Below are 13,887 nucleotides of genomic sequence, written 5' to 3' on the forward strand. Positions count from 1 at the left end.
AGCTGTGTGAAGATGAGGTATGGAGTACAATAAAGAGGAAGAGGAGACTGGAAAGTTGCTGGTAATGAAAGAGGTGTAAACTGTTTATGAGGGGAAAGAGCGAGAGCTAGGTGCGGCAGGGGTGGGGATGGGGAGGGCTAATGGGACAACCATGGTCTTGGGAACCCAAGAGCAGAAATAGTCTCTTCTAAAGACAAGCAGCTCCCATCCTGGAGTGGTGGTGTTGGCCTCCCCTCCCACCAAGCAGTGGGATCGCTGGGAACGGGAGAGGGCATCAAGCACTGCCCTGAGGGTTCAGGTGAGGCAGTCCATTGGTTCTCAAAAGCATCTCTGCTTTTGGAGTCTATGTGGCACGCTCTTCTAATAACTTATGTCAGGGTGAATGGCCCTGTGAGCTACAGCAAGGAGAAAGCGAGTGTCTAGTTACTTGAGGGCACAAGAGTCTGCAGGGATTGGAAATCTAGGAAGCCAGTCATAGCAACATAGGCAGAGAAGGAAGAAAAAGTTAGTATGCAAAGTCACTAAAGGTAAGAGAAGAAACATAAGGTGGACAGATTTAAAAGTAGGAGTGGGTGCTGTCACCATGTATGGGAACTGTAGAACACTGACATCTCTCCTAGAGCATATCCTTCCACTAGTCACCCCAAATTATGGCAGAACTGACACGAATCATGAGTGGTAGACTAACATATTAAACCAATGTGCTTCGGGGTTTTTCTATTTATCTGAAAAGAAAAAAATTGTCATTTGAGTTTTTGGGCAGTGCCTGTATCTACAGGTTGCATATAATGTATTTGAAAAGTATCTGCTTTGTAATATAATAAAACCTTCAATAATATGGAATTAGGTTGGTTAGAGGGAGTGTTATAGCTAATGAAAATTAAAATTTTTTTGAAGAAATAATTGTATCTGATTATTGAAACACTTGAAACCAGGCTAGTAAGCTTTGCCACTTTAAGGTCCAGGAAACTATTTTTTAATCCATGGTCGGGGTAAAATAATTATAAATATATTTTGCTTTTAAGAGCTGGGGCTGGTTACTGCTTACCAAGTAAAGTACTGCTTACAAAGTAGTTCTAGAAATGTTTGGAAGCAGTTTGCATTTACAAGTTGGTCAAGCAAACCTGTCCTGTACACACTTTCATTTTTACTCGTTTAGAGGTTGATAAAGCAGGCACATCTCCGATCTTTTAAGAGCCATAATAGGAAGCTCCCTCCTCCTTCAAGGTAGCAGTCCCTCGTTGTTCTTCCCCAGGTCTAGAACACCAGTTAGGGCTTTCTTGCTTTGGATTCAGAATTCCACCGTTTTGGGCCTTCTTGAAAATGATTTCACTGGAATTAATCCTAGTCATCTGGCAGAAAGTTGCTAGCAGAACAGAAGTAATAGAATTTTTTTTAAGGAACAAGGATGTAGTACATTTGGAGGAGGAGCCCTTTCCTAGTAAGGCAGGGCTAGGTACTAAAAATAGTTCTTAGTAACCAGAGGCGGCAAAATTTGGGCACACACCTGGTTTCCATTTCTTATCACTTGTTTAACAAACCTTTTTATTCCACAGGTTAAATGTCCCTCATCTGGCTGACTGTAGTGGCACACAACTGCAATCCCAATGACTCAGGAGGTTGAGGCAGGAGGATTGCAGGTTCCAGGCCAGCCTCAGTAACTTAGGGAGGTCCTAAGCAACTTGATGAGAACCTGTCTCAAAATAAAAATAAAAAGGACTAGGGATGTGGTTCAGTGGTAAAGCATTCCTGAGTTCAATCCTCAGCATACCCTCCACCCCCAAATTCCTAATCGGAAAACCTGAATCCAAAATATCCCAAATCTGAAACTTTTTGAGCAATTATATGACTACCACAAATGGAAAATTCTATATCATGAAACCTTGTTCAGTTCTCGAAATTATTAAGAATATTTTGTAAAGGGCTGGGGTTGTAGCTCAGTGGAAGAATGCTTACCTAGCATTTGCAAGGCCCTTAGTTTGATCCTCAGTACAAAAAAAAAAAAAAAAAAAAAAAAAAATTGTATAAAACTATCTTCAGGCTTTCCATATAAAGTATATATAAAATGAATTTCATGTTTAGATTTGGATCTCATCCTGAAGATGTATCATTATGTATATACAAATATTCCAAAATCTGAGAAAATTTAAAATCCAAAATACTTCTGGTCTCAAACTTCTTAGATAAAGGATACCTAACTTGTAGTTAACACAAAGCTCATATGATCTATATCAAATGAATTTTTCTTATAATACTCTAAAGAGCACATGAAAATCTCCCCCATTCTCAAATTATCAAAGATTTCTTTAGCAACATTGCAAAAAGCTAATTTTTATATTTCAGTCTCAAAACTGTCAGTTTAGTTGACTTGGATCAGTCAATTCAGAACCAACCAGTTAGTTTCAGATAAAATGTTTATATTAGTTGTTTATAGATAGCTTTTTACTGTTTTACTTTAAAACGAATAATCCCAGTAAAAGAGAGCAAAGGAAATAACATTTTAATGATAGCTTGAAATGGATACCATATTCCCGATTTATTTGTTTTCAGGAAATAGACAATTGCATTGTCGTACATGACTTTCAGAACTGCTCACTTAAATGCACATAATTATATTAAGTTTCTCTTAAAAAACACAACCATGTCATTTAAGGCAAAAAATATCAGCTTCTGGGGAGTTAATATTTGTGATATTTCCTCAATCTGCTTGAATGAAGAGATCCATATATTTAGTCACCCAGGTTTCTTCATTCTTTATGGTTTTGCTTTGCACATGGGTAGGAGACTTAGTCACTTTGTGCCTGATTTCCTCCTCATTATTAGACTTGTTTGATTTTCAAATTAAGAACTTTCAGAATCACTGAGTCAGTGGGAGGTGAGAAAGGCACCTTAGAACAAGAGATAAGGACTTAGAAACTCAGGAAAGTATTTTACTTTAAACAAAACTTGCAATCTACAGATATCAATTTAATTGAACAAATGCAAACATTTAGATAAGACATAGCAAAAATTTTTAATTAACCTCATACATGGGATATTTGCAATTAATTATTAGCTTGATCAACCCTACATATTGAAGAAGGCGAACAAACCTGAACTGAGAGAGCTTGTGACTACTCAGTACTCAGCTAAATTGTGCTTCAAGACACCACCTGGGATTGACCAATGGGGTTTTAGTGTAAATGGGAGACCCCTCTTATTTCCATAGAGAGTGACATGACGAAACCTACAGTTTTCATACCATACAACTATCTTAATTTTAACATCCAAGAGATTTTTTTCTTTGTGCAAGAGTAAGATAGACAAAATGGTCATGGCTTAAATGTATAAAAGTTTTCCACAATACAATTTATCACATTTTGCTATGATTAAGACCTCAGTGATGTGTTTAGGCATTGTTCCTGAATCGTCAGTCTTTAGCAATGCTGGACCAACTGTACTGTATTTGAGGCCTAAGAAGGGGTCCCCGATACATTCAGAATTCCTGCTGCCAGTGGGGTTCGACCTGGGACAGAGTATGTCCAAGAATCAGTGCTACCTGAAAGGCGCTGCCTCCTTCTTCTTCCTCTGCTAATATTTGGAGAGAACCTGCCGAGTACAGGGCAGGTGTCTGGCTTTAGGTCTGTGGAGGGATGTGCGTTTGGGTGCAATGTCAGAACTTTGGGTTGAGTAGAGACAAGGGTAGATGAAAATTTGTATTTAATAATTGACTAACATTCTATGTTTGGAAAATGAAAATAATAGCCTTAAAAGCTTGACAAAATCTTTTTAACTGGAGTGTAAAATTTAGATTCTAGACTGTGTATCTCCAGCAGCCAAGAAGGTTCTGAATAATACACTGCAGGTGATAGTATTAGGATCCAAGTGGGGTGAGAAGAGGAAGCTTTTAAAATTTATCAAAGGGACAAAAATTTTTTAAATGTTAAGAAAAACATTTTAGGTAGAGAGAAGAATTGGTTGGGGATGGAGGATGGATAAGGTCTAGTGAAATTTCAGAGCAAAATAGTGGTAGGGAATCAATAAGCAATCCAGGAAGAAAAAAAGAAAGGTAGTGATAGAGACTGTCTGCTACGGGGGAATTGGAAAGGGTCACTGGATTTGGGGGCCTCTTTTCTTTGAAGGGCCAGTTAATATTCCTGGTCATTATCCCTGGCTGCTGGAGAAGTTTGGCTGGAGGCAGCTCAGAGGTTTGCCAAGGGAAAAGCTCTTCCTTTCTTGAGGTTTAACTTATTTGAAATGTTCTTTTTCCTTTCCTTGCCTTTGGCCCAGGTTCTGACCATCTGAGAGAGCTCGGTTTCTAAAAACCAGTCTGCATTTCTTTCTTTTGTTTTGAACTGGGAATTGAGTGAGGCACTTTACCATTGAGCCACATCTCCAAACATTCTTGTTTTGATTGTGGCACAGGGTCTCATTGAGTTGCTTAGGGCCTCACTAAGTTGCTGAGGGTTGCCTGGTACTTGTGACCCTCCTGCCTTAGCCTCTTGAGTTGCTGGGAGTACAGTGCTCCACAGCACTTGGCCATTTCTTCCTTTCTGATAAATACATTTTTAACTTCTTTCCCTTGGTCTTTTTTCTGCCATGATATATTATTAAGCATTGTGATTAGTGGACCCTGCAGTGCTATCTGGCTTCTAATTGTGAATGTTTCTATGAGGAAATCGAACTGGTAATTTCAGATTTGGGACAACATTCTTGGGGAGAATACCAAGTGTTCACTATAGTATAAAAAGTAAAGGAACCTTTAGTTGTAGCCTTTCATATGCAAAAATGTAAGACATAATAGCAAAAGACATTCAGGGTATATTAAAAAATAAATAACTTGCAAAATTCTCTGTTTCTATATAAGAATAAGGGATGCTTAGGCAGTTGAATTCCTTAGCAATACTCGTTTTCCAAAAATTTGATTTCTTTTATTTTGGTTTGTTTCTCTCCCTCTCACTGCCCTTTGAGGGAGAAGTCATTTTCTGGATATAGCCTACTTCCTGGTGTTGTTTCTGGCTTCTTTTGAAGCCTTTTGTCTCTCAGTTCCACTTAACTGTCCCGCTCCCCAGGGTCCTACCTGTGTGTTGGCTAAATGGCAATAGCTTCTCACACTGGCCCTTCATACGGCCAGGATTGGCAAACCTGGGCTTGGTGCCATCGCAGAGATGCCCAATCACACTGGCTGTTCTACCCATCAGTGTTTCATGCATGTGTATAGAAGCTGACCACTCATAGAGTTGATTCTGCCATCAGGGAATACGTTTCCATAAAGTCAAATATGTCAGATAGTGAGTCTATTTGCCCTGCTGGCCCTGAATTTCATTATTTGCACATTTTCTAAATGAAAAAACATTCTTGTCATAAAGGACAACATGAAAATGATGTGCAAAATTGCTTGCCACAGCGCTAAATCACCAAAAGCATACAAACTGACAAATTACATTAATAATAAAATGACTGAATAGAAATGGGTTGGCAAATATATCTTGAAATAAGCAACCATTTCTGTTATTCCCAAATTCTGTTTTACTTGATACCTTGTTAGCAGCTATGAGAGCCATTGTGTTTAAATATACATTATGGCCTAATTTTGAAAACGTATTTTGTATTTAGTTACAAAGCAGAAATGCCTGAAATTTGAAGGTGTTTTCTTCCACAATTTCAAAACACAGTGTCGAAATCTTCTAGATCACCTAATCTTGATGTTTTCATATACCCTGTAGCATTAGCAGTGTTTGGTTTCTGATGATTTTAAACTCAAGGTACATTACTAAATGAGTGGGTTAATGTTGATGCACCTTGGAATTTCAGCCATCCCTAAACATGCATTTTCATGCAATTAAAAGATAACGGGCTTATAAACTGCCTTTCATGTTCTTTCTGATTCTTGCAATTTCAACTTTTTAGAAGGGCTTTCAAAATAGTTCATGCAATGATATGTATGGCTAAAGGAACTGCTATGCCTAGAAATAAAACAAAGAGCTTATTTCAGTTTGACATGAGGCAAGCTGAGGGCATCTGTACTTTCTCCCGCTTTACAAATGCTCTGAGATGATCGTGATCTTCCAGTCCTTAGAGAGTCTGATGCAAAAGCAGCTTCCCTGGCCGGCTGTGGGGTGGCATCAAAAGTGTCTGTCTCTATCTCTTCAGGACCCACCTCTTCATCAGTTATAAACAATTTGGATTCCCTCCACTTGGGGTAAAAATCTTGGCTGCCTCTGGAGCCACTTGACTCACTCCCTGAAAGCTGTAAATTCAGTTCCTCTGTCGACCTGATCAGGTTTTGTACAGACAAAGATTTGCCCAAGTCCTTGGGCACCATGGGGCGAACAGACAACAGAGTTTCTCCTCCCATGTCAAAGCTTTTCCTCAGGGAACGGTCCTTGATCAGATTTGACTGTGCAACCTGAACGTTTTCCTTGGAGGCAACAAGGCAGGTGGTGGCATCAGAAATACTTTCCTGTAAGCCTGCGGGGTTTGGGTGCAGGGTCTCGGGCCTGGTCAGATGCTTGATGGCTGGGAGAGGAGGCGGGATCTGTAAAGTTGTTGGGGCTGCTGGCTTGGGTGCCGCATTTATTTGGTTTGCAATGTTGCTGGTGGCCGCCACTGCGGAACCATCACTTTGACTCATTGGCACCTGTGTTGCTTGACTGTGCATAGTAGGGCTAAGCGCATAGAAAGTCTGAGCGCTGAACTCATTTGGCGTCAGAATGAACTGCAGACCTCGCGAGATGTTGGCACTAGCTGATCTAGTTAAGCAGCCACTGTTCTGCGCGGAACTGGACAGGTCTTTGCTATCCACAGGGCTTTGATAGTCAGATGTCTGTTCACATTCAAAAGGTGGGATCTGGAATGAAGCCAAAGTAAGGGCTGAGGCAGAGCCTTTCCGGAGGACCTGTTGGTAGATGTCCAGCAGGCAGTCCAGCTTAGACTCAATGGACTGGACCTAAAAGGAGGGAAATGGTAACACATGAGGACAACCTGCTGTGAAGAATGAATTTCACTTCTGGAATTAAAATTATGGTCAGAGTGTGTCGATATAGTTAAATAAATAGAGTGTAAAGTAACATGCAGTTTGGACTCAGTGAATGTAGTAGCATCTGACAGTGATGAAGCAGGGAAGGTTATTAGGGGAGAGAGCTACTTTGGTTTCTATATAATCCCCACTGGCCATCCCCCTCTGCTTCTTTATAATGGATGACTGGTGTTCTGAAAAGGCACATAAGTGCTATAAAAATGCAACTTTAAAGCTCCCCATCCCAGTTAGATTGCCTTTCCCAGTTCCACTGATGGCCTTTCAGGAACTCGATTGCATTTTAATAAGGAACTTATTCTATAGTGAAATTAAGACCTACGTATCAATCCAGGTGACCCTGAGTTTAAAAACAAAGGTACCAAATGCTTCAGAATTAATACTTGGAATATTTATGATTCTTTTGGGAGAGCAATTTGATTTCTGGAAAATTGTTTTCGTATAAGAAGATTAACCTGGGGTTACCAAAAATTCAACATGTTGTCATGATTATCATAAGGTTTTGTCTTATTTTTAGGAAGAGTGACCTAAAGGACAACAAAAATAACCAAAACACAAAGGGAAAGTAGATCTTTGCTATTTTACTACTGAAAATCTATAGTTGCTTCCAGTTAAGTATTAATTGATGAGATAAAATTCTATATTCTTTATATGGAAATCCAAAGATGTTTTGGAGAATACTGTCAGAGGAAATTTAATATCATTCACTCTACATTTTATTCTTTAATTTTTCCTTTATATACATGTATATGTATATAAACATATAAATTATATATTCCATACTGTGGAAAATGTATATAAAATAATATATAATATATGTGTTATATGTACTATATAGATTACATTATATATATATCCCTTATCCCTAGGTGCTGGGGATAGGACCCAGGGATTCATGCATCCTAGGAAAGTGCTCTACCACTGAGCAACCTCCTTTACCCTATTTTCATTCCTTATATATATGTTAATTATTAAAAAACATCCAATTGTCTGTAATCAATTTTCACAAAAAAAAAAATCTGACTAAGAAAGAAGTTAATTAGCAGTGTTGAGTTGTACCTGTTTTTCAACTTTGACCACCCGGCCAAGCATACTGAGGTCGTCTGTGGTCTCATGTTCTGCTGTTATTTTCTCTCGGCTCTTCTTATCTGATGTGATTTGCCCTTTTCCAAGAATTTGATCAACACTACCAGAGAAAGAGAATATCTGATTATTAACACTGAAGATGGAGATTGTCCTAGGTCAGACCAAAGTGTTTTGAATAGAAGAATTAAATATAAGTATCTTCAATTTTTGTGAATTGAGTGTGTTGTAGATGATGTGCTTTTTTTTTCCCTTTCTTTCTTTTTTTGGTACTGGGAATTGAACCTAGGGGTCTTTACCACTGAGCTACATCCCCAGCCCTTCTTGCTTTTTATTTGAGACAGGCTCTCACTAAGTTGCTTAGGATCTTGCTAAGTTGCTGAGGCTGGCCTGGAACTTGTGATCCTCCAGCCTCTGCCTCCTGAATCACTGGGATTACAGGTATGTGCGCTGTGCCAGACTGATATGCTTATCATCTTAACATGTGGTTACATATGAGATTAGTTTTCTCATTATTCTGGTCCATGTTGAAATCACTTATGGGTAATCTTCTGAAGGCAAACTGTTTTAAACCAAGTAACTTGTTCATTTCCACCTTGGACCAGACAGTTCCTGAATCCAACCATTTTGAAATATAAAAAATCATAATTATGATGATTTTTGTATTAATAGAACAGATTGTCAATAAAGATTTATTGTATTTGGATGATAAGAGGATAAGAAATCTACAGTCGCTTTGTTTTAGAATATGAGTGAGAGAATATACATGAGGTAGAAATTCTAGGTTAGTTCTATAAATTCTGTAGCAGTGAAATTTTATAAAAACCATCAGAACGTTCCATTAAAGGAGTTGGAAGACCATGGCTGCCTAGGCAGAGATTATAACACAACCACAGGATGAGTTAAAGTAATTTCCAAGGAGGCTTGATCAACTGAAATGGAAAACTTGATCATTTTCCTCTTTTTTTGTATTTTAGACTTGAATTATCAGGGATACTGACTCAACTTTCCAGTTTACTTTGCCTGCACAGAAACAGGCAGTGCCTACTTTCTGCTATGATATCTAATGTATTAAACCATAAGCTCTGCAAGGACTGGGTCATTATTTTATTAATCACTGAATGTCCAGTAGGCCTGGCACACATAATGGGCTCAATATTTATCTGCTGAATGAATGAGCAAGTTGTGATTTCTATAACAGATCAGCAGGCATTTTATGAAAGGCCTAGTATATGATTCACTCTGGGCTAAGTGCGCCGTAGGGATGCAAAAACAATTTAACCCTTGATCCTTGCATTTTAAGAGCTATTCAATCACAAATGCTGTTTTATCTGAATATAAAGCAATATGCTTTAAAAAACCTGAATTGACTAAATATTTGGCTTGAAGATGCCACAATCAACCCCAAGTGGTTGGAATTAACATATTGAACTCACCATTCATTTCAATCATTCAAGAAGATGCTCACTGGAAGAAAAGTATTTATCTACCACTGTACATGACAGCAATGAAGAGAAGGCCCTATCTCAGTGGAGAGGAAGGGGGAGTACACTTGCAACCAAAGAACAGTACAGGGGCTGAGTCTCAACTCTCTGGCCTGTCATACCAAGATTATGAATGGGCCTTGGCTCTGTAGTAGACTTTAGTGCTGCAAGAGGTCAGAGAAAAGAAAGGTCTGTCTTCCTGGGCTAGATAGTTGGGTAAAGTTTAGTGTAGGGGAAAGGCTAGCTTAATCCTGATGGGTTTTGATAATAACAAAAGTGATTGCAACAGCAGGAATAATTCATATGTCAGCAATAGTCATTGATTTTTATTGAGCACTCAGTGCCAGGGTATTACATACTACGAGTTACATGTATTAACTCATTCAATCCTCAGGACAACCCCAGGAGGTAAGCACTAAAATTCTCTCCATTTTTACAGATGAGGAAACTGAGATGGCAGGAGGTTTTAGTGACTGATTTACATCTATGTTAAAAGCAAAAATAAACTATACATTAAAACAAAAGTCCAGTTGCCCACTAAAAATGAATTAGGAATATGGAATCCAGAGGTTTTTTTCTGTTAAAGAGAAGTTGCTCCCAGATGGTTTCCATGCCTGCTCCTTTACAATGAATAATGTTTTTGTTGCTTACCGTGTTTGAAGGCTTTTAATTCTACACAGCATGTCCAGGTGACCAGCAGAATATTGTTCAATGACATCTTTTACATCATATGGGCGTAATGTTTCCTTAAACTTCCGTTTGGCGACATGAAATTTCATAATTCTGTATGAACAACATATGATGTATTAATCTTCATGACTTTGCTAAAAGAAGTGACCAAAATAGTTTACTGAGAAATCTAAGAAACACTGGAAGGAAAAGTTCATGCATCAAATTATTTTAAGCTCCTACAGAAATGTAATATAAAAGTCTGAGATCACAGAGGACAATCTAAGAACATTTCCTATAAGACAATACACTAAAAATAGACTAAGCATTAAGTATTGTACTTTTTTACTGTCCATTGAAACACCAGATTAAGACTATAGTTGAAATGTCATCCCACAAGTCCAAGATGTAATACCCAGGCTATTCAAATGGACTTTTATGTAACTACATGCATTTCTGGGACACAAATGTGTTTTCAAAATTCTTTTATTCTCCTGAAGCAATATACAGTAACGCATAGAAATTTGTGAACTTTTTTTTCATAAATTATTTCTGCATTATATTGCTTGATAAGCTAGTTAAGTTCTTTTATGTTAAACACCACACACTTAGTAACTAAGCTTGCTATCTAAACTTTTAAGAACCAGAGGTCTTTTATTATAATGCCTACCCTAACAGGAGCCGCAGGTTTTGAAATATTTCATCAGTAACCTCCATGATGCTTATGATAGCTAATCTGCTTAAGATAACCAGTTACAGCAGTAACTTCATAAAATTCCTGATGAAAGCAAAGAAGCATTGTCAACTTAGCCTGTGCAGTCTCATTGCAGGAAAATGTTATATATACCTATTGGTGTTGTTTAAGTATTTAAAGTTTCAAAGATTCAAAGAATTGAAGTGACTTGCACCCAAACAAGCAACCAGCATCAGGTAAAGCCAATATCCCACTCACACCTTTCTGGTTTCCCAGAATGACCTGGCTTCCCATGCACCAACTCTGGAGAAGTGAGAAAGTGCCTGGGACCTTCAGCAGTTCCTTCTTTCCCTCTGTGGTAGTGGAGGGGCAAGCGGCAGCACTAGTCAGTGTTCCCACTTACTGTAGCTCCGGCATTTGTGGCACATCTGCCCAGTGGCAATAGTGAACCCCCCACTCCTCTAGACTGAATTACCTTTTTTTTTTTTTTTTTTTGCCATAGAAGGGTCTCACACTTATTCTTGGTCAGCTGTTGTGTGAGTTCTCTATGACAGTGCATTTCAAAGTTGCATGTTGCTTTTCTCCCTTTTATTTACTTTTATTAAAATTATTATTATTATTATTTTATTAGAGCTTTATGGTTATACATAGTAGTTGGGTTCATCCCAACAAACTCATACATGCCTGGAGATTGACTTCAGTTCAAGATACCCTGTCTTTCTCTCCCTCTTTTCCCTCCCATCTGCCCTACTTCCCTCTCCCATTCTCCTTCTTCTACTTGACTTCCTTTTGCTCGTCTATTAATTTGTTTGATTATTTATACTATCCTGTCCTTCCCTCCCCCTTGCCTTTATTTTCCTTGAGCTTCCACATATGAGAGAAAACATTTGACCTTTGGGTTTCTGAGCTTGGCTTATTTCACTTAGTATGATATTAAAAATTATTATTTTAATTGTACAGATTACTAGTATGATGTGATAATTTGATACATGAATACAGTGTGTAATGGTCAAATCAGGATAGTTAACCTTTCTGTCTCCTTAAACATTTAAAGATGTTTTTTGATTAACATGTAATGATTGAACATATTTGTGGCATACTTTGTGATATTTCAGTATATGTACTGATCAAATCATGGATATTCATGTTTCCATTTCCTTATCATTAATTTGTGTTTGGAGACTTTTAGCTCTTCTCTTCTTGTTCTCCATAAAACACATAATAGGTCATTGTATCACCCCGCTGTTCTGTAGAACACTTATTACTTCTCTCTACTTGTTTTGTACCTGTAAGTCAACCTCCAATTATCCACCCTCCTTCCCACGCTTCCTAACCTCTAGTAGCCACTATTATACATTCTAATTTATTTAAGAAAAAAAAAAACTATTCACATGTGAGGGAGAATGTGTGGTGTCTGTCTTTCTGTGTCTAATGTATTCCACTTAACATAATGTCCTCCTGTTACATTAATTTTGCTGCAAATGATGAAATATTCCTTTTTATGGTCAGATAATATTCCCATTGTGGACCCACCATTTGACCCAATTATCCCACTCCTCAGTTTATACCCAAAGGATATAAAATGAGCATACTACAGTAACACAGTCACATCAATGTTTATAGTAGCTCAATTCACAATAGCTAGATTGTGGAACCAACCTAGATGAATGGATAAAGAAACTGTGATATATATACACAATGGAATATTATTCAGCCATAAAGATGAATGATATTATGGCATTTTCAGGTAAATGGATGGAGTTGGAGAGTATAATGCTAAGTGAAATAAGCCAATCCCCAAAAACCAAAGGCTGAATATTTTCTCTGATAAGTGGATGATGATACATAATGGGGGGAGAGGGGCTAAGGGAAGAATGGAGGAATGTTGGATTGTGTAGAGGGAATTGAGGGGTGGGAGAAGGACAGATAATGGAATGAGACATACATCATTACCCTATGTACATGTATGATCATACAAATGGTGTGACTCTACATTGTGTACAACCAGATAAATGAAATGTTGCACCCCATTCATGTACAGTGAATAAAAAAAAAGATAATATTCCATTGTGTTTATATGCCACATTTTCTTTATCCATTCATCCATTGATAAGCATCTGGGTTGATTCTATATCTTAGCTATTGTGAACAGCAACAAACATAATCATGCAGGTCTCTTTGCTATGCTGATATAATTTCCTTTGAACATATGTATCCAGAAGTGGGATAGTTGAATCATAGGGTAGATCTACTTTTAGTTTCTTGAGTAATGGTTCTCCATAGTGGCTGTACATTCCCATCAACAGTATGTGAGAGTTCCCTTTTCTTTACATTCTCACCAGTGTTTATTACTTTTTGACTTTTTGATAACGGTCATTCTGACTGGAGTGAGATGATATCTCACTGTGGTTTTAGACCTGCATCTCCCTGAAGGCTAATGGAGTTGAGTATTTTTATATAAATTTATTGGCTTTTTGCATTTTTTTTTGAGAAATGTCTACTCATATTTTTAAATTGGATGATTTGTTTTTTGTTATTGAGTTTTATTATTATTTTTTTCAGTATTGGGGGTTGAACCCAGGGGTGCTCTACCACTGCGCTACCTCCCCAGCCCCTTTAAATTTTATTTTGAGACAGGGTCTCATTAAATTTCCCAGGTGGGTCTTGAACTTGCAAACCTTCTGCCTCAGCCTCCTGGGTAGCTGGGATTATAGGCATGTGCCGCCACACCCAGCTGTTATTGAGTTTTTAAAGTTCCTAATGTATTCTGGATACCAATCCCTCGTGATATGAATAGTTTGAAAAATGTTTTTCTCTTTTTCTTTCAGAAGCTTAATTTTGAGCTGTTTGACAGGCAATATTTCCCCCTCACTCAGTCATATTTTATATAGCCCTTAAATAATTTCACTTTTACTTACAGAACTTATTATTCATGTGCTAGC

The 13,887-nt window shown here is 37.9% G+C and overlaps 1 protein-coding gene across 4 annotated transcripts in view; it reads right to left on the minus strand.

Moving 5' to 3' along the window:
- Window positions 1–2,490: 2,490 nt before the first annotated feature.
- Window positions 2,491–13,887, minus strand: part of Kcnq5 (potassium voltage-gated channel subfamily Q member 5) — a 527,081-nt gene continuing 515,684 nt past the window's right edge. For all 4 annotated transcript variants that reach the window (XM_047559119.1, XM_047559117.1, XM_047559116.1 and 1 more), the window contains 3 exons: window positions 10,234–10,365; window positions 8,075–8,201; window positions 2,491–6,928 (listed from right to left, as the gene is read on the minus strand). In XM_047559119.1, coding sequence (XP_047415075.1) covers window positions 5,966–6,928; window positions 8,075–8,201; window positions 10,234–10,365 — 1,222 coding nt within the window. In that variant the 3' untranslated portion in view covers window positions 2,491–5,965. The remainder of the gene's footprint in view (window positions 6,929–8,074; window positions 8,202–10,233; window positions 10,366–13,887) is intronic.

The sequence above is a fragment of the Sciurus carolinensis genome, chromosome 7 (assembly GCF_902686445.1).
Source record: "Sciurus carolinensis chromosome 7, mSciCar1.2, whole genome shotgun sequence".
NCBI lineage: Eukaryota > Metazoa > Chordata > Mammalia > Rodentia > Sciuridae > Sciurus > Sciurus carolinensis.